The sequence below is a fragment of the Haemaphysalis longicornis genome, unplaced genomic scaffold, assembly GCF_048455015.1.
Source record: "Haemaphysalis longicornis isolate Haplotype H1 unplaced genomic scaffold, Haemaphysalis longicornis Haplotype H1 scaffold_1, whole genome shotgun sequence".
Lineage (NCBI taxonomy): Eukaryota > Metazoa > Arthropoda > Arachnida > Ixodida > Ixodidae > Haemaphysalis > Haemaphysalis longicornis.
The window spans coordinates 454,653,525-454,672,389 of record NW_027526203.1 but is presented as its reverse complement, the minus strand read 5'-3'; the positions used below and the strand labels follow the sequence as shown (position 1 = coordinate 454,672,389).

The 18,865-nt window shown below is 49.0% G+C and overlaps 1 protein-coding gene across 2 annotated transcripts; it reads left to right on the top strand.

Moving 5' to 3' along the window:
• Positions 1-6,911: 6,911 nt before the first annotated feature.
• Positions 6,912-17,166, top strand: LOC144156061 (uncharacterized). 2 transcript variants are annotated; one of them, XM_077687845.1, is made up of 6 exons: positions 6,916-7,010; positions 11,719-11,766; positions 11,887-11,915; positions 12,219-12,380; positions 14,273-15,728; positions 16,113-17,166. In XM_077687845.1, the coding sequence occupies exons 2-6, from the start codon at positions 11,733-11,735 to the stop codon at positions 16,370-16,372; spliced, it is 1,941 nt and encodes a 646-aa protein (XP_077543971.1). In that variant the 5' UTR covers positions 6,916-7,010; positions 11,719-11,732; the 3' UTR covers positions 16,373-17,166. The 2 variants fall into 2 exon arrangements, with proteins under 2 accessions (XP_077543970.1, XP_077543971.1); XM_077687844.1 differs by having other exon boundaries at positions 6,912-7,010; positions 14,273-17,166.
• The last annotated feature ends 1,699 nt before the right edge of the window (positions 17,167-18,865 follow it).

The following is an 18,865-nucleotide window of genomic DNA, read 5'->3' as shown; positions in this document are numbered from 1 at the left end:
GGCGTCAACCGCATCCGAACTCGCAGATAATCGCGAGGCTCTTCTGAAAATGATGCAAGAATTACCAAAAAAATGGGCAGTGCTTTGCGACTCCAGGCCAGCTCCAGTTCCTGCAGTCTGCTCTTCGCCACGGCCCATAAAATCATCTTGTGGCTGAGATCCGTCCGGAGTAGGACTTCCTAGTCAGGCATGGTCATAATAACAAAGCGCCTCATTAACCCTATGAACGTGGGCAATTGGCCTGCATCCTGTTATTGCGCCATGATGCTGCAAGGTAACTGCGCTCCATCGACCGCAAAATCCCGCTTGCTCTTTGAAATACGCCGGAGTTTTCAAACTCCTGCTTGTACTCGCTCGACCCCGACATGCAGCGCCACTTATCCATTAACACGCCACGCTCAGATGCCTCCCTACTGTGCCTCCTGTGGATAGGAGTCACTTTCACCAAAGCTTACTCCTTCACTATCGGCATGGCTGACGGCCCTGCTTGTGAGGTGTGTGCCACGGACGAAACAATATAACACCTCTTGTGTCACTGCACTCGGTTTCAAGGCAGATTAAGCTCCTGTCAACCGCACTTCAGAAACTCGACAACCAGTCATTAACTGCGCAGACTGTTCCATGTAACAGGCGTCGCCCATAGCAGTCCCAAAAGGCCACAAACTCCACAGGCTTGTCTGAACGATTGTAGCGACAACCTGTACCATCTTTCCTTCGTCACTTGGTTAGTTTACCTATTTTGTTTTAGGCTTTATTATCACCCATGATTTTGTTTTTGTAGTTACCTTTGCTTTTTCTTTTTTCGCTCCTCATGATCCACTTCCCGTCCTTAAAGAATATACCCCTTCTTTTTTTAAATCCCTCCTTTCCCACTTCCCATGTGTAGGGTTGCCAACCGGACTCTTCCCGGGTTAACCTCCCTGCTTTTTATATACTGTCTTATCCTTTCTTCCTTCCATGTTGTTTGTTGTTACCAGCTTTATGTCTGAGTGCATACATGCAATGCCTGCAAATAGCAAGTGTCTTCTTCGTCGCCTTGAGATCCACTTCTGTTTAATGTTTCTTGAAACTTTGCCAAGTTTTACGCACAATAGGGGGCGAAAGCGTAAACCGAATTAGACCTGCCACTCAACGGAGAATATGCACGACCACTTGGTCCAATGAAAACGTGTGCTTGAACTCAACAAAGAATGGGTTGAAACGAGGCAAGCGGCCAGGAATGTCGGGATATGCAAATTTCCGCGCTATAGACTGAAGTGCACGCGACATGAAGCACCTGACTTCAAGCGGGACCTCTTCTGCCACACAATTTAGTGTTGCCTGATTAGGTAGATTAAAGATATTTATCTGGGAAATAACATCATTACAGGTGCTTCGCGGGATGGTGCTGAAAACAGAAAGCAGACAAAACCCGAGGGCAGACTCGGGAAACGTTTCGTGCGCGGGACTAGCTGCGTGTTCAGCGCCAAGCAGCGAAAGAGCCATGTCAGTAAATACGACGCCTAATCTCGAATCATTATTGCAGGCGAACTGCATTGTATCGGTGTTGCCTGTTTTTCAGTGGGCGTGTGTTTTAGAAAATACATTGGGGCTTCACGTTGGTTCAACACATGATTCCCGCTAAAGCAAGATGCTGTAAACTGTACCCCGACGAATCTACTTTGATGTTCATCCTACTGCGTCCTTGGGCGCCCCGTGCTGGTTCTTCTTACCTTTAGGAACACAGCTCTTACCCCCGTATTCACAACGTTAAGTGCAACTTTTGCATTCCGACACTTTTCAGTGCCTTGACCTGTTCCCAGAACCAAACTTATGTTGAAAGGGTGCCTTTTCGCCACCCTATCGGACCGAGAACTGAACTTATACTTAAGGTATAAGCTATGACCTACCTATGACCTATGACGCATACCTTCATTGGTCCTATTACCTACCAGCATTGCGGTCTACGACGACGGTTTAGCTGAATTTGTAGATTTCGCGCATCGTGCGCAAGAACTTGATGAAGCGTTTTCTGCACGCAGAGACTATATGCGGGTTAGCTGGCCGTCCGGACGAGACCGTTTTCACACCCGCACACATGCCCTCACGGCGCGCGATGCGGCGAGCGGCGGAACCATGGCTCTGCCTGCATCGACGCGGACTGGAGCAGCTATAGAGTTTGTCGCCGCTCGCCAGATTGAAACTCATGGTTAAACCACATTTAACATGCGAAAAATGGGATGATATGTTTGGGAAAAATTTCGCTAGGCACCGTCACCTGCGCTACTAGTGAAAGTGGCGATCAAATGTCTGCCACGAATGTTCAGCCTAAGTCCTTTACGGGTACCCGCCACATACAAAGCTGGCTGATCTGAGCGCTTCGAAACCGCTGCTACCGGGGCGGCCTTCCTTATTGGTGCAACCAAGGAGGTTCTATACAGCCTCCTTGGGTGCAACAGTGAAGTCCCGCACGCACGCCGTACGCAGATGGCGCTCCGCGCGCTGTCCAGGCGCCTAAGTTGCTCCAAAAAGGGGTGCCTGAGACGCACGCTGGCCTTTTCTTACTCTGGGCCTCTTCCGTCCCTTGCGAAAAGCTGCCTTTATGGCATCAGTTAGGTTTGCTTTCCGAATGCAGGGTTTAGGCCCCCGTCCGTGGATGAAGGTGTCGGTGTGACCGTGCAAAAGCAGAGCACAGCAGATGATGAAAATGCGGCAGTAGCGAAGAGAGTGTGGACGATGGAAGGGGGTGCGGCGATACCGTGAGGAATAAAGCAAAGCGTACGGTGTTTGGTACACCCTTTCCCGGTCGTGCTATCGCGGAGCCTACCGCTTGACCAACACCGCCCCCGGGTTACGAGGAGAGCGCTAGCTGCTGGAGCGAGCCTGGGGAAGCTTCGTGGTTATCTATGTAAACGTCAAGTGACTCATCTGTAAAAGCGGGCCAGATGTGCTCGCCCAGAAAGAGGCTTTGGAGGTATGCATGCTATCGTGTGAGCGCCGTCGAATCAGTTGCCCAAGGGTTGCAGAAATAGGGCGCTTGAGAAGCGGTTATTCGACTACCCATTCCGATTTTCGTTGTGATTGCGTCTCGTTCTACGGTCATTTTAAGCCGTGTATTGTGGCAATGAAAAGAAATATGCTCGCAAAAAATATCAAAACAGCTCTCCTCAAATTTCGCTAACAGGGAAGCGCAAGCGTCGGCCAGTTTTTTCACTCGATCTATTCAGCTGTCTTTTTGTTAGTTCTTTTCGGATTACTGGCTCTTAAACTTCTATAACGGTTCGATGTCCTTTTTAACGCCCTTCCGTCGGCCCTGTGCGCTAGACAAAACAATATTTTCCAGGTAAGCGTGACACAATGAACGCTGATTGTAAAGCGCAAGCCGCAGCAGTTTAAAAAAGCGCGCGTAAGCTGCTTTCATGCTCCCATAACTGAAATCGATGTCTGTCCGCAACACACCGGCCACGAGAGACCACAAGTCCGCTGGGAAGCCGATTCTTATCTTCTTTACGCCTGATTGTTCCTAACTATTGTAAATAGTGTGTAAAACCTTTGTAATACACTTGAAACCAGGAAGACAGAAAGAAAGAAAAATTTAGAAATGGTCACGCAGAGAATGAGACGGCAATAAAAATCAGGCTTTCCGTAGATAAACAGGCTTCAATCGCGGCTTTGTGAACGTTGAGCCTGAACACAAATGAGGCCCATTACCTCGAAACACATTATATAATGGGTTACTCCAGCCGCTAGATGGCACAAATCGCTGTTCGTGCGGCTTATAAAGCGTGCCCGCCCTGCACTCCGAAAAATAAAAATAAAAAGCTTTGAAATGAGAGTAAATTGAGCCTATAACATGTCTTTTCACGGTACATTCATTTTGGACGTTATCAAACCCACTTTCCTCTTTTTTTTCTTTTTACTACCGAAAACCTAATGAATAAAAGGCAAGGCCGATAAAATCAGGAGTGTGTCCGTATAATGCACCTCCAATCACCCTTTACGCTTCCGCCAAGTGAAAATTAGAAAGGATACAGACCCTCGTGCTTTATTAAATTTATGAACCTATATTGTGGCGCAATTTAACGAGCTACTTCAAGTTATAAGACTTCAGAACAATCAGCGGCTGGAGGCAAGTGCTTCTTCTTTTATTATATCTCTGCGTCCCTGTGCGCGCAGGAAACCTTTCCATGGGCCGCAGTATATATAAAATTACGGAGAGGCGCGCGCATTTCATCTTTCGGTGCATAGAATCTCGACCGGCTCATTTTGCTCGGCGCCTCTCTCATCTTGAATGTTTCGTGAGGGAATTTCTCATATGAGACGACGCACCCCACTGGAGTCGGAATCTTATAAAATATGAGAGGCCTGCTGGGCTGCGGTTTAGGTTAACTGTGGGAACATCTTTGGAAGTTTCTTTCTTTCCTTTTTTCGTACAGCAAGAATGATGAAAGAACGGAATGAACAGTTGGAAAGAAACTTGCATTCGTTTTTTTGCTTGTTCCTTTTCTTTCTCGTTCTCTTGAACGTTTCCCCGCATGTTGTGTAGGTTGTTGTGTTGCTGCCTTGCTTCTTCGATGCGCTGTTTCCATTCAAGCGGAATAGACAGGGTAACCAGATATGACTGCAGCGAATCATGAATATTCCAGTGCCTCGTTTTCTTTGGTGCATATATAGGCCTTTGGTAGAGAGTGTTGTTCTCGGTTTTTACGCTTGCTTTGACGCGACTGCCGCGGCGATGTTCCTTCTCGTCGTCATTTCAAATCCCGAAGCCGACGCTGAGTTAGGGTCAACTTTTTCGTTCATCATAAATATTTCGCTGTCTCTTTCTGAAAGCTTAGATGTTCTAAATATGGCAGCGTTTTTTTCTGTACCAGTACAACGAAAATGCTGTCCATTCGAAGACCGACGACATCACACTTATTCTTATTCAAAAGAACAAGAAATAAGTCGGTCCACAGTAGCCATTCTTCGGTACGAACTTGAGGGCTATTGTTAATATTGCGGAGAACGAACAAGCGGTTGTCTAACCCTAAAATAAGTCGTTTTTTCAATATTCTTTACAGCAAACCATGTTTCGATATATGTATGATCAAAGCGTTTTTTTTTTTTTGATTGTCACAGTAATAACGTAGCGACCACCATCGTGTATAGCGCCTTTAAGTATTTTAAAGAAAAATGCAATTGTCTTGAAAGAAAGCTCAAATAGCCGTGAGAATCACGCAAAAGTTGCAGTCGGGCTACACAAAGTTAGATGAACCGCGTGTTCAAAATTAAGCCTTATGGTTTTCTTAAAGTTAGGCACTGGAGGCACGCGAAGACCACCTGTGTAAATAAGTTATGTGGCCGGGGGGATGCAAAGTGAGATGATAATTATCGCTGTCAGCAGCTCCCCGCAGTAATGTTTTTTGTGGCACTTGCGAGTCCGTGATGATATTTAAGGTCCTGTTGTGGGTTTCTCTCCATCTGATAGTCATCAGAATAGTAATGGTTTCCGATTCGTCAGTGTGTGTGGCGTTGTGGCGTAGTCTATGAGGGGGAGGGGGGGGGGGTATGTTTTGTTGCTAAGTTAGAGGCAGACGTGTTTCTACACAGTATCAGTTGGGAGAAATCTTCTAACGTGCCTGTGCCCCAAGATATCCGACTCCGCATTTTAACTGTCGTTTGCACGATCACGCACGTAAGAGGATAGGGATCGGCGCAAAGATCCTCCCTGATGCAACGCGGCTGTTTCGGCTGTTGTGCTGTCATATCTTGATGTCGCCAGCCGAGAGGGGTAGGGGGACACTTATTACCCTCTCCGGTGCCTCCGCTCCGTTATCAGGCTAAATGCCGCATGCGACAACGTGACAACGGCAGCAACAAGTAACGCGGTTTGGAAAACTATAGCTATAGGCCTTTAATGAAATCGTGGCTCTACCCTCCGCATCGGGCGGCTCAGCTATATTCTATATCTGCGGCTATTCGCTTTTACGTGTTTTTAGCGAAGTATACTAACACCGAATAATGTTTATTTAATTAATTCGCTGGAGGCGTTGCGCGCGTATCCACACTGGCAATGGAGGGCGCTATTGAGAGGTGTGCAGGCTCGGGTGGCTGTGGTTCTGAATGAAAAACAAAGAACTATAAAAGATTTTTTGGTAGTATCATGACTTGAGAACAAGAGCGGGATGGTGTACATTCAACATCACAGCATGTGTAAACTACCACAATCGAGCCAACTTCACCAATGCTGATTCCTGTCTTCCCCAGTCAAAAGCTTGAGCCGTAAGTGAAGGTTGCGTGGACCACGTCGCTTCTTCGAAATCGTTTTATATAATTTCACGAGTATAACAGGCGGAACTGGCCTTAGCTCGAGGGTTAGTAATTGAAGCTCCCTGCTGCAAGGAGCAGTGTAGAGCGGAGTTTATGCGTTCACATCGTGTATTGCGTTACGTATACCTCTGTTCCGCCACAATCGTGTAGCAGGCAGAACCCGCAAAAAAGCGTCTGTCTCATGACGTACTGCAATCTGCCTCAATTTGCGTTTACTGCACTCGGTGGAAAAGCTACCGACGTCATTTGAGCTGTAGTTCGAGATCCCGCGTCATCGGACTGCTTCTACAGTCTTCGATAGTCGTATTACATACCAGGCCCTGTAGCGCACCCGGACCTGACCGTGGACAACGGCGGACGCACGCGGACGCGCAGCTCCGGAAGCGAGGGCCCGCACGGAGGAGGCGTCGAGGCGCGTGGGAGCAGCGCGAGATTGTTCCTGAAGCCTTCGCGCCAGGACAGCAACGCCGGCCACAGGGCGTTGCGCACGACCCCGGCCTTGAACCGCTATGACGGTGCCGCGGTAGGCGCTGTTCGTCGGGGCCCCGGCGTCGTCCGCCACAGCGAGGAGGAGCGCTGCCACGTCAAAACAAATGCAACCGGTTTTCAGCAAGGAAGAAGATGCGGCGGATCCCAGTCCGTATAAAACGCCGGTGCCCCGGAGCCGGAGCCTCCACTCTTTCGGGTCCCTCCTCCGCTCAAGCACGACCGCGGATCCGGTGAGCTCTCTCTCAACCGCTGGCTTCTCGATGATGCTATCCGAGTGGCGTGTTCCGATTTACGCCAAGTGCCGATCCGACTCCCATGTGGCCCGCACTGAGATCTGTGGCATCGAGTTGCGGTTCTGTGTGTGTGCTCCGGCAGAAAAGTGCTCAAGACGTTCTGGTGCTGATATTCAGGAAGCGAGTTCGGTCCACGTTTTATGGAAAGCCCCACATTCACGGGGAAGATATTTCATATGCTCTCGTACTGAGGATTCGGTGAGGTGAAACTTAACTACCGCGACCACTTTACTACAGCCACCTACAGTTCTGTTGCAGCTTTTGAAGAGCAAACAGCTGATAACGTTCCTATCTAGCACCCCACAGGCAACGCTATTTCGTCGTGGTCGAACAGTCAGCGAGTGCCTCGGCAGTACTGGCTCGCTGTTCGTACGCTGCAAGTCCCGTTACATATCTATATTATTTCCCCGAGGTATCCTGGTCGAGTAACGCCCTTCTTATATATACGGCGTGTTTCTATGAGGATTTTGCTTTGTAGTTTCCTGCATTGAAAGTAGGTCCTCTACCTAATATGCTTTACCCCAGCCTCAAAAGAAAAGGAATTACACGTATGGCTCGCGTAAGAACGGACGGATCAGCTTGAACGTCGGAAAGCTGGCTTTCCTGCTAAACGTCACTGCGCACTCCACGCACTACAGCTGGCCGGTGAAGCAAGGATGAAACATGCACTTTGTGTTGCACTCAGGTCAAAAAGAAAGAGCTTGAAATGGCTGCGAGGCCCTCGGTGACGCACAAGCCTTGTTTCAGTCGCAGTACTGCCAACCAGTGCGTGCGGTCTCTCTTTGCGGGAAAGAAGCCGCATCACTCTATGTGCCATTGTGGGCGCCGTGTGCAACTTCGCAGCTAAATAGCCCATGCGTTCCGACATGATTCCCGCGAAATGCCATTATTTTGGGTGGGCATTATTGGCTGAAGGCGCATTGCTGTCGTAGGTTTGCAGCTACCAAAGCGAGATCGTGATGAAGAAAACGGGTATTCTAGATCATTTTGTTCTGTTCTCGTAAGCTGTTGCATCGGGACTTGATGACCGTGGCTACCTGGTTTGAGAAATCCCAATTCAATTTACAAAAATAGGAAAATGTGAAGGAGGAGGCACTGTACGGGCTCTGTCAAAGCTGGCTCGGGTTAAAGCAAAAGCGCAACTTCGGGCAAAGCAACAACAGAAAATATTATTTAAGACGTGGCGATCTTTAGCGAGCATCATAGGAGGAGTTTGGCCTGTAGCGAATGCATTTCTTTCATGTATGTTATTCATGAAAGCAGGTCCAAAGCATTATTAGAATAGCCAATTGGTAAACACTTCGGCGCCCAACCCGCCGGAACTACAACTAGGTTATTAGGCCCGCAGTGTTCTGTACCGGATAAATTTGGATTTCTTATGCCCGTTGACGTGCGCTTACAGTCATGCGAGCGGCGTCTTTTGCTTTCATACCTTAATCACAGCAACAGCCACTGCTTCCTAGTTTCACCCGAACTCCAACAGGTAGTGTGGAAGCACATTTCCATGGGGATTGTGCAACCAGGGCGGCCATTACGTTAAAGGTTTGATTGTGTAGCTTTCGCGCACCTGGACGCGCGCCGGAATTTTCCTTCTCCTTTCTCTCTTTTAAGTATGAGAAAAGCTTCAAAGAGCAAATTAGGGAAATAGAGCAGGGGGCAATAATATTCGCATTTCATGAAAACTTATAAAGTAAATGAGCAATAACTGAACCATTTGTTTATAATGCCTTTCTCGAGGCGAGAATGTGCCATTACCTGCCGCATTGGCCTTAAAAATCAATTTTTGTGCCGTGTAGCCCCGAGCACCGTGGAACGAAAGCGGGCTTTGGCTTCCATGCTCCCATCCCAAAACGCCACCTCTAGTACTTGGCTCCCCTGAGAATGCCGTGCTTTTGCGTGAGAACTGGTAATAATGAGTTAGTGCCTGGGACCTTTCTTTAGGCTCTTTGCGTAAGAGGCTTTCCTGAGTAAGTCAGAAACTTATGTTGCGCTACTGCTGAACCCTGAGGCACATCGGGAGAGAAAAATTACTACAGCAGACAACGTTTGCCTGTATCTTACTCATAGAGTTCTGTTGCCATCTCCAGACAACCTTTCTAAGGCTGGTCTTACATCAAGATGTTGTGTTTTAGAAAGTCCCTTTTCCATCAAGGCAATGGAGCATGCCGTAATGCATTCGTGGAATGAATTTAACCGTGTGCTTAAGCCTTTCGGACGGATAGTGCACATTAATGTCAGTAAGTAGTTACCGATAGTGTTTCGCAACCCACCTTCAACTCTGAGAAAATGAACGCTATTGAATTTGTTTAAGGAAAACTGGCTTCTCTGCACACCGAGCCTCACTTTAAAAATTGCTGCGATGGTTATGCGGTGTACTACGGATTGAGAATGGTGTCGGTTACACATAAAAAGTTAGTACGTGTTTTAAAACATCTCCAGTGACGTTGGATGACTACCGCATGGAGAATACAAGTAGCATTTGTCTGGCTACATTCTGTTTCGACAAAGGTTGTATGTCGAGTGGTTTGACAAACGACGCAGTCACAGTTACGCAATAAGATCTCATCCTTGTTGTAAGACTCAGTGCTCCACAGTGAACAGACTCTGCGCTCAACGGTGAAATATTTGTTGAATGTCGAGGCTCAGCGTATGATTTGCTTTAAAAAAGTTCTGGTTTGCGCAGGGACCCCATTCAATGCAGGCATTATTACGTTTTGCATACCCACATTTGCCAACGCAGATCTCATTTTTGAGTCAAGTCGTACGCTGAACCTCGTCATTCGTCAATTTTCACCGTTTAGCGCCCCAGTTGGTAATTGTGGAGCACAGTGGCGAAGACCACCTACTGCGATTTTTCAGAGTGCGAGGGATGCCTCTTCGCGCTGATCTTCACTTCTTTTGAGTGCTGTCGAATTTAGTTGTTCCTCTGGCGGCAAAAACTTACGATTGATCCTCATAGATGAACCTAGACTTCAGCATTAACTTGACTCTTTACTGAAATATATCTTAAACCAACTGTGTAGCACTCCATTCCACCATGTAATTTGCAATAATTTATGCAGATTTTTTTATATATGTTTAGCTAGGTTCTTGTCCAGATATTTTTGTGTGCTACCGCGTTAAGATTAAGCCAACACAGTTTCAGTATGTGAAGCGCACTTAGTTTATCGCATTATTATATTTCTTACGCAGTTCGTAGTTCCGGTCGGTGGCACAGGAGAGTTTTAACGCGCGGCAGTTAGGATGCATTTCTCGCGGGTGCATATGAGCGTATGCTGCAAAACAATTCTGTGGGTGTATCCACCACAATGCACATGAATGCATTTGATAGGCGATTTCAAAGATTGATCGTGCTCAGCTTGCGCTCTGACTTAGAACGGTCGTGTGGGCTGTTTCATCCCAGAATGCAGAACGGCATGCCTGCATCGAGTGATGCGACAGCGCACATAACATTTTGCAAGTCAAATCGCAGTCTAGGCGTCTTCACTCACTGTATTTCCAAACCTCTCATCGTGATTATCGCTCATCTAAGTGGGTTTTGTTAAATCAGAGCCACGAGTGTCTTTAATATTGTACTTTAGGCGCACGGCAGTAAAGCGAAAGTTCTTCGTAGTTTCAGGCAATTCGCAACAAGAGAAAAGCCTCGATAAGAGACTTTATCAGTTGTTTTCACTGGTATTATCTTTCTTGTGGTGAAACTAGTGATTGAGACCTTAACAATGCCTCAAACCGTGGGGCTAACCTCGCCCACTGCGTTCTTCAGCAATGTACTGCTGGCTCGGGTGGTCCCAACGACATTGCACTCACTTCGAGACATTACACGGCGACACGAGCCGTGGAAAGACGGTGAAGAGATGTAAATGGTTCCAGGCTGCTGTGACACAGCACAGTTATTTCACAATGAGCAAGAATGTGGCTGGCTTACCAGTTTTTTGTCTGCCCCAATTTTGTTTCCTGTCCATCGGTAGCCACGCCGTTTAACGGATGGTTACAAATGCCAATGACAAGTGTAAAAGCGGTTCTCTCAATAGATACGAATGCCGATGGCAAGCTTACAAAGGTTCTCTGATAGTTCATAGAAAAAGACACATCCGTACTAATCCCCCTGCTTCAGCGGGCACATAGCACATATTCGCGCTACCTTCGGAAGAGGACGCGTGTCTCGAGGTTGGCGGCCGCCCCTTGAAGAACGGGGCCGCATAAGATCCACCCCATTTACGTATAACACAGCCGAAACGAACACGCTACAACACCTCTTCCCTGAGTTTCGGCGCAAAACGAGACAAAATTTGCGAGGACGGGCTTCAAGGAGGCTCGATTTGAAGGCAGCTACGCGAGGCTCTGTGTACGCATGCCATACACGGAAAGCACTGTCGATCCTTGCCCGCGGAAGCGACGCCGAGGAAGACGCGTTCCCTGTCGGGGCGAGACCACCACAACAGGTCGTAAAGCCTCGAGGAAAGCCTTATGTAAGGCCCGCGCGCAACGTCCAAGGTTGCCTGGCCGACGTGAATGACAGGCAGCGGCGCCGCGTGCCTCCCTCCTTCCTTCTTGTTTTCACGCGCATGTTCGGCTAGCCTACCGACGGCGTGCCAAATGAAGCAGCCGGATCATTTATGCGTCTGCTTGCCTTTGTTTGTTTCAGATTGGCCATCAAAAATGAAGATTACCGCGGGGCTCATGCTCCTTCTGGGTAAGCGCTTACGAAACACGACAAGGACTCCGTTCCCCGCCGTTGGCCTTGCCTATTGGACGCACAACTCATGCACGGCTTTTTTTTCCTCCCTCTTCCTTTTCTCTCTTTTCTTCACAGCCCTGGCATCACCTCTGCACTGTAAGCGGGTAAGTACTGAGTCTGTTACTTTCTTTAGATGCGGCTATAGGGGAACGGGCTTGACGTGTATGGGAAAGAATCGCACCGTAAGGAATTCGAGCGCGTAGATGTTAAACAACACTCTATGATCTGTTATGTTCGAGGTATTTCTTGTGCGGGACTGGAAACTGGCTCGCATAGTTATCGTACTGCTGGGGCGCTAGGGTTTTTCACATGGTGATCGATGGCATAGCGCGCAGAAAATTGAGAACAATTGTAAATAGCCCGTAGTTTGACCTTTTGAATGCATTGCCACTTCGTTCTCGCTGCAGACAAAACGATGGGACGAAAGCAAAGGACAAAATCAAGAGGGTTGGGTCCGAGGCACAGCTGGTGTCGATTACCCTGACTACAAAGAAATCCCCCGAACGAGCTTCCGCTGCAGTCAGCAGCCATACGAAGGCATGTACGCCGACTTGGAGGCACAGTGCCAGGTGAGTCTATACGACAACATGTTCACCTTTTAATACTGCAAGAATGACTGGGGTACTTGGCAAAGAGTTCATGTATGCGGGTGCGGCTCCTCTCCGAATGATGAGCCCGTGCAGACCTTGATACCGCCTGTACGATTCACCTAAGTGACGAGTGACATCGCCATCCCGTTGTGATGACGGGCGTGAAATGAACTATCTTTTGCCTGCACTGGCTACACTGGTGCAGGGCATGCAGCATCGTGTGTACGGACTTAACCACACTGATCCCGCTCTCAGTGTAATTATTGTACAAATAAAAGAGCCCTAATATTACTCCTCACCTCCTCCCGCGAGGGAGGAGTGGAATGAAGAGCCACTGTCCCGTAAGATAATCAAACGCCTTCTACTGAATATAACGAAAGAACCTGCTAAAAAGTTCAATTGAACTTGTTTTTACGCACTGTACTGGGAAGGGAGATGAAGGTACCTGTCCCTCACCACCTTGCGGCCGAAAGGACGGTGTGAACCACATTATTCGCTCCCCCTGTGGAGGGCGTCGTACCTTCCTTAACAAATCCCGTGTTGTGCTCCGAGCATTTTATAGCCATATTGCCCTCTCGGCTGTGAAAGCGTACCTTCTTTTTATCTTCTATTTCGGCACAAAATAATGCAGAAATGTGCTCTTCATGCATCCCAATTTTTAGGCGAAGCGCTTTGAATACGGAGGCTACTTTTCTTGAGCAATTTTTACTTTGGTTCGTATAAGAGCGCGCTAAACAAGAATATTATATAGTAGCTTCGAACCAGCCTCCTATCCCAGAATGTCGTCTAGCGAATAAAGTGAAACGGAAGCCGCTATTCCGCGGTCTATTCGGGGATAGCGAAAGAAAGGCTAGAAACACACCAAAAGGATGCCGGGGCTTCCAGGCTTATTCTGGTTCAGGATCGTATCGCTAACAAAATTGGGTGCGATTATAAAAGACAGGAGAGGTTTGTTTCCGAGGGTTGCTCGATGATGCCAAGTATATAGTGACTCAGTCGCCTGGAGTGGCCGCCTTTGGTTGTGAGCGATAATTTATTTTTCCAGTTGCAAATGGAGCGAATATGTTTCGTATAAAGAGCATTACGTTGTCACCGCTAACATTGCCATCCCACCAATCTGCTTGATCATGATCAACGGGAGCAGTCAGTGTTTATACCATCCCGCAAAGAAGAACGGGAAGCGAGCTACGTTTGCAAACAGCGTATAAAGCCTGACGGCAACTTTGAAAGCTTCATAAAAGCTTGCTGTTTAGGTGCACCGTAACGATGCTTGGGGCTGTTTCCCACAACTCTGCGGTTTATTCTGTACGTATTACAATGCGCGTTCGTGTCTGAGACGTGCGGAAAAGGAGCGTTGTTTTCAAACTGCTATTGAATGCATTCATAATGCTATCATATTAATGAAATCTCTCATGGTACGCTGTTATAGAAGCCATAGGAGACATAATCTGCGTTTGAAGTACGGCAATACGAAGGAGAGCTAAGCAACTTTCTCGGAACCGTACGTCATAGTATCATACTGGGAAGCCGTGAGCAATTATAAATGAATGTCGTTTAAGGGCTTTCAAAAGCCACGTTAATGTAAACATCGTGATAAAACCTTTCTCACCTACACATTCGTTACAGCGGCTAAATGCGTCTCACGTACTATGCTTTGTGCTTAGAGCGAGCCAGCAAGAAAAAATCTCTGCCTACTACACAGGTTATCGGAATGAACGGAGCAAGTATGCGCCTCTTTCACCGCACTTAAAGTGCCCGCACGCACCCAAAATTTGAACGTAGGTTTAACGAAAAACTTTTCGTGCTTATCAATTTTTTACAGAATATTTTTAAAATCTTCATGCCCTGAGCCCTCTTCTAAACCTGTCTAGGTTTACCATGTCTGCCACAACGGCCGCAAGGAGAGCTTCCTGTGTGGTCCAGGGACAATCTTCAACCAGCAAATCCGCGCCTGCGACTACTGGTATAGCTTCGAGTGCGACGAAGCGCCCAATTGGTACTACTTGAACGCCGAAGTTAACGTTGAGAGCCCTCAGCCCCTGCAACCTCTACCCGGCGGCAGTGGTGCCGGCGGCGGTGTTGGTGGCGGTGGAGGAAGAGGCCCGGGCTCTAGACCGGGCCCTGCCTACCTGCCCGGTGGCACAGGAGGGGCTCCGGGTGCTGGAGGCGGCCCTGGCGCTGGCGGCTACCCTGGTTCCGGTGGCTCAGGCGGTTATCCTGGAGGTCCGGGTTCCCCAGGCGCAGGAGGCTACCCCGGAGGCCCCGGCTCTCCAGGTGGTGGAGGACGGCCTGGCTCAGGGGGAGCGCCTGGCTCTGGTGGCTACCCGGGAGGCGGAGGAGGTTATCCGGGAGGAGGAGCTGGCAGGCCCGGTGCCGGAGGCATCCCTGGCGCTGGAGCTGGACGTCCTGGTACAGGGGGCTACCCTGGCTCAGGAGGTGCTGGCCCAGGTGCAGGCGGCTATCCTGGCTCAGGAGGTGCTGGCCCCGGAGCAGGCGGCTATCCTGGAGCTGGAGGCTACGGCCCTGGCGCAGGTCCTAAGCCTGGCTCTGGTGGCAAGCCCGTAGGCGGAGGTGGACGCCCTGGCTCCGGTGGATACGGTGGCTATGGTGGCCCAGGTGGTCCAGGTGGTCCCGGAGGTCCTGGTGGGCCGGGTGGACCCAGCGGACCTGGTGGACCTGCTGGGCCTGGTGGGCCTGGTGGACCCTATGGACCTGGTGGAGCTGGTGGCCCTGGTGGACCTAAAGGACCTCGCGGACCTGGTGGGCCTAAAGGACCTGGTGGACCTGGAGGGCCTGGGGGTCCCGGAGGGCCGGCTGGAGGCCCGGGTGGTCCAGGTGGCTACCCAGGGTCGGGAGGCTACGGCCCGAGTGCTCCACAGACGTACCCCGGTTCTGGAGGCGCGGGTTCCGCGCCTGGAGGTCCAGGTCCTTACTTGGGAGGAGGTCCAGCAGGGTCTCGACCCGGAGGTCGGGGAACTGGAGGTTATGGCGTCGGTCCTAGTTCTGGCTCATATCCTGGCGATGGAGACGCCGGACCACAAGGTGGATCAGGCCCTTCTGGTGGTGGCTACGGTGGTGGTCCGTCCGGGCCTGGCTCGGCACCGTCGAAATATCCTGGATCCACTGGACCCGGTGGATATCCCGGTACGGGCGGCGCCGCCGGTCCGGGATCATCTGGACCTGGTGGCTATCCCGGCGCAGGAGGCGCTGGTCCTGGACCCTCTGGACCCGGAAGCTATCCCGGCGCGGGCGGTGCCGGTCCCGGATCGTCTGGCCCTGGCGGATACCCCGGCACCGGTGGTGCTGGTCCAGGGGCTTCAGGACCCGGTAGCTATTCCTCCACATACAGTTCGCGCTCTTCGTATTCGTCCTCGAGCAGTTACAACAGCCGTACAGATTCAGACAAGGATGGTAGTTATCCTGGTTCTTTCGGCACTGGTGTATACCCCGTTGCTGGAACGCCAGGAGGTGCTGGGTCTCCGGGATCAGGCGGCGACGGTTACGATGGTTACTCTCAGCCAACGGGTGTGTCTCCTGCCCCGAAAAAGGGCTCCCACCAGTTCGACTCTCTGCCTGGTCCCGGCCCGGCTGGCTTTTCTAAACCAGGCGCTGGCGCTAGGCGACAGGGTGTTGGTGGCGGTAGTTACGGTGGGCCCAAAAATGTGCCGGGTTTTAGAGACTATGACACGTCGCCTTTGTCACCAATTCAAGGTGCGCAACCTGGAGGAGGCGCAGCTTGGCAAGGTCCCGAGTACCCAAGCCCGAACGGTGGCGGCACTGGTGGCGATGGGGGCTACTACTCGTCCGGAGGAAGCGGTGCATACTCGGACGGTTCGTCATCCTACCCCGCGCAAGGCGATTACTCCCAGCAGCCCGGAGGTGCTCCTCAAAGGCCTCGCGGTGGGGGTCGGGGCCGACGACCGCAGGGTGGCTACGGAACACCCATGATGATGGGTCCCGGGGCTGACTGAGTGCCAGGCGTTGACGTCACCAACATCAAGAACGAAACCATCATAGCAGACACGAAGACTTCTGTGTTCAGAGATGGAACTTCTGTTGACGTCACCAGTAGCTTAATGGGTACTGGAGTATGCTTCCTAGACGACAACACCACCGAAAATCTAAGAGGGAAAGCACGATTTGTAAAGAGTAGAAGACAAGCATGGAACAGTAAGTTTGTCAGTGTGCAGTTTGATATCGCCCTCCTAAACAACATGACACTTGTTATAATTGTCGCAATAACCAAATGAGATGCCCCAAATTACTTGAAACGTTCCACACATTCGGAGACATGTGTTAGGGCAAAAAAATGTTACAAAGGCACATTGAAGGCATTCTTAGCCCTTGTTCTGGCGAAATTGCGTGCATTTTTTTTACCTTCTTAGAACTATCTAGTTGTCGATGTTGTGTTTGCTGTGTTTATTAATGCGCTTAATTATGAGTCCTTTTCACTGTGATTACCATGATTGTAGTTATTGTTTTCATTGTTTTGCTTTGTTGAAGAGTTTTACACTCAAGAGTGATAAGTACGCTTCTGACTACTGTGAGTTAATACCTCGTCCTCACCGTGTGTGTTACTCAAACTCTGAAAGAGCGAAATAAATTTCATTAAAAGGCAATGTGAACTCCGTGGTTGTGATCTAGGCAACTCCTGCTCTTTTGTTGTTCTTGTTGCTGATGTACAAAAATTCTATGTTGACATGCTCGCAAATTTAATTGCGGAATGTTGTATGTTTGGTTGTAATAAAAATGGAAAACCAACTAATTAGTTTGTGTGTGATGGTGCCCGTATTTATTCAAAACACTGATTGCACGAGCTTTACATTTCCCAAATACTGTAATCGTGTTTTGGGCGACTTAAGAGCGAATCTTCTGGTTGCTGTATATGCCCGTGAAGAGCGCGGTAGCTGCTCTCGATGCACTGAGGCTGACAGTATGCATATGCAAGGATGTTATCGTGTACAGGGTGTTTCAGGGAAGGCTTTAAGTAATTTTAAAAAATAGGCTTTCGGAGGTAAAATTGCTTTTCTCTCGCGAAGTGATCAGGAGCCGTGGCGGACGCAATAAAACGAGTTCCAATTGCTTTTTACGGCAACAATTATTTAGTAATTGTTAATTAACTTTTTAATTATTGCAGTTAGGTGCCTCATATCAAAGCGAAAATTGTGGAGGACCACCAGTCAAACTGATATCCAGCATTATATTTGCGAGAATGTAATTTCCCGCAGAACTATGCGCTGAGTACTTTATTCCTTGGAACGCGCGCTCCTGGAGATCGGCGGTGGCAAAGTGCCGCAAAGCCATGCCCCCGTGTTGACGTCACTCGTCAAACGTACGCCGCGCTTTATCAGAAAGCAGGTGCGCGCTCGCGCACCTCCGCTCTAGCCCGGCCGACACGGACACAGCTCTATCTAGCCCGGCCCCATAGACAGTTTGGAACGCGTTGTGCAAATAAAGAATGTATACTGAATGAAAGTCACTGATACGCCCCTCGTTGACAACGATGACATTTCAAACATTTCAAAATTTGTTTCTAAATCTTTTCTGTAACAAAGGAAGCTACGCCCCCAATTGTAACGTCGCGCGTACTACAGATGATAGTACATCTACATTTGCAACGTCTATAACTGCAACAACGCGAAGTTTAAATATGTTTGCTAGTGAAAGAAATAACAGTTTTAACTACTTTCAATCAAGTCAGAGATAAGAGAGCACAAAAATAATGTCTCATATTTTGTTCTGCCAGTTTTAATCACATAATTTTTAATTTCTTGGGTAAAATATATCGGGATAACAGGGGAGTTGGCTTACGAGTCTCCTTAGTTCCAGCTTGGAAGAAATTTTAGTCAATGCAGGGCTCAGACGCACTCTGTGTTCGGTGCGTTTACACAACGATGCAAGAAATTTTATTACTGCTAAGCAGCACCTTTTCCTTGGAAAATAATTATAAAAAAATCTGCGAGGAATCAGCGACACAATCGTTTCACATTCGCTTATACCATTCAGGATACGATGGAACGGCCACTAAGCTTTGCCGGCCGACTGTCGTAACATGGGCGACGTGGCGGAAAATGGACTGCTGTCCCAGAAAAATAAGTGTCCATACTATGGCCGTGGTGCGTATGGCGAATGTCACTGCTATCAAGATCATTTTTAAAGGGGCCATGAAAATAAAATACAGGTTTGGCTCATCGAAAAGACTTCTTTGTCCCGATAACAATGATACCGATTCCATCTCGAACTAGAAGCAAATAATGGAGATATTAAAGAACACATGTGAAGCAGTGGCGAATCCCCAGATACTTTCCGGAAACTTTTCTGTGACGTCACAGAATCTTGTTTGTGCGATTGACGGCCACCGGCCTTAACTACGGCCAAGAAACATGATTGGGCGATGGTAGTGAAGCCTCTGGTTCCGTTTGATCGCATCACCTGAATGCTAACGTGCAGTCATCACACTTACA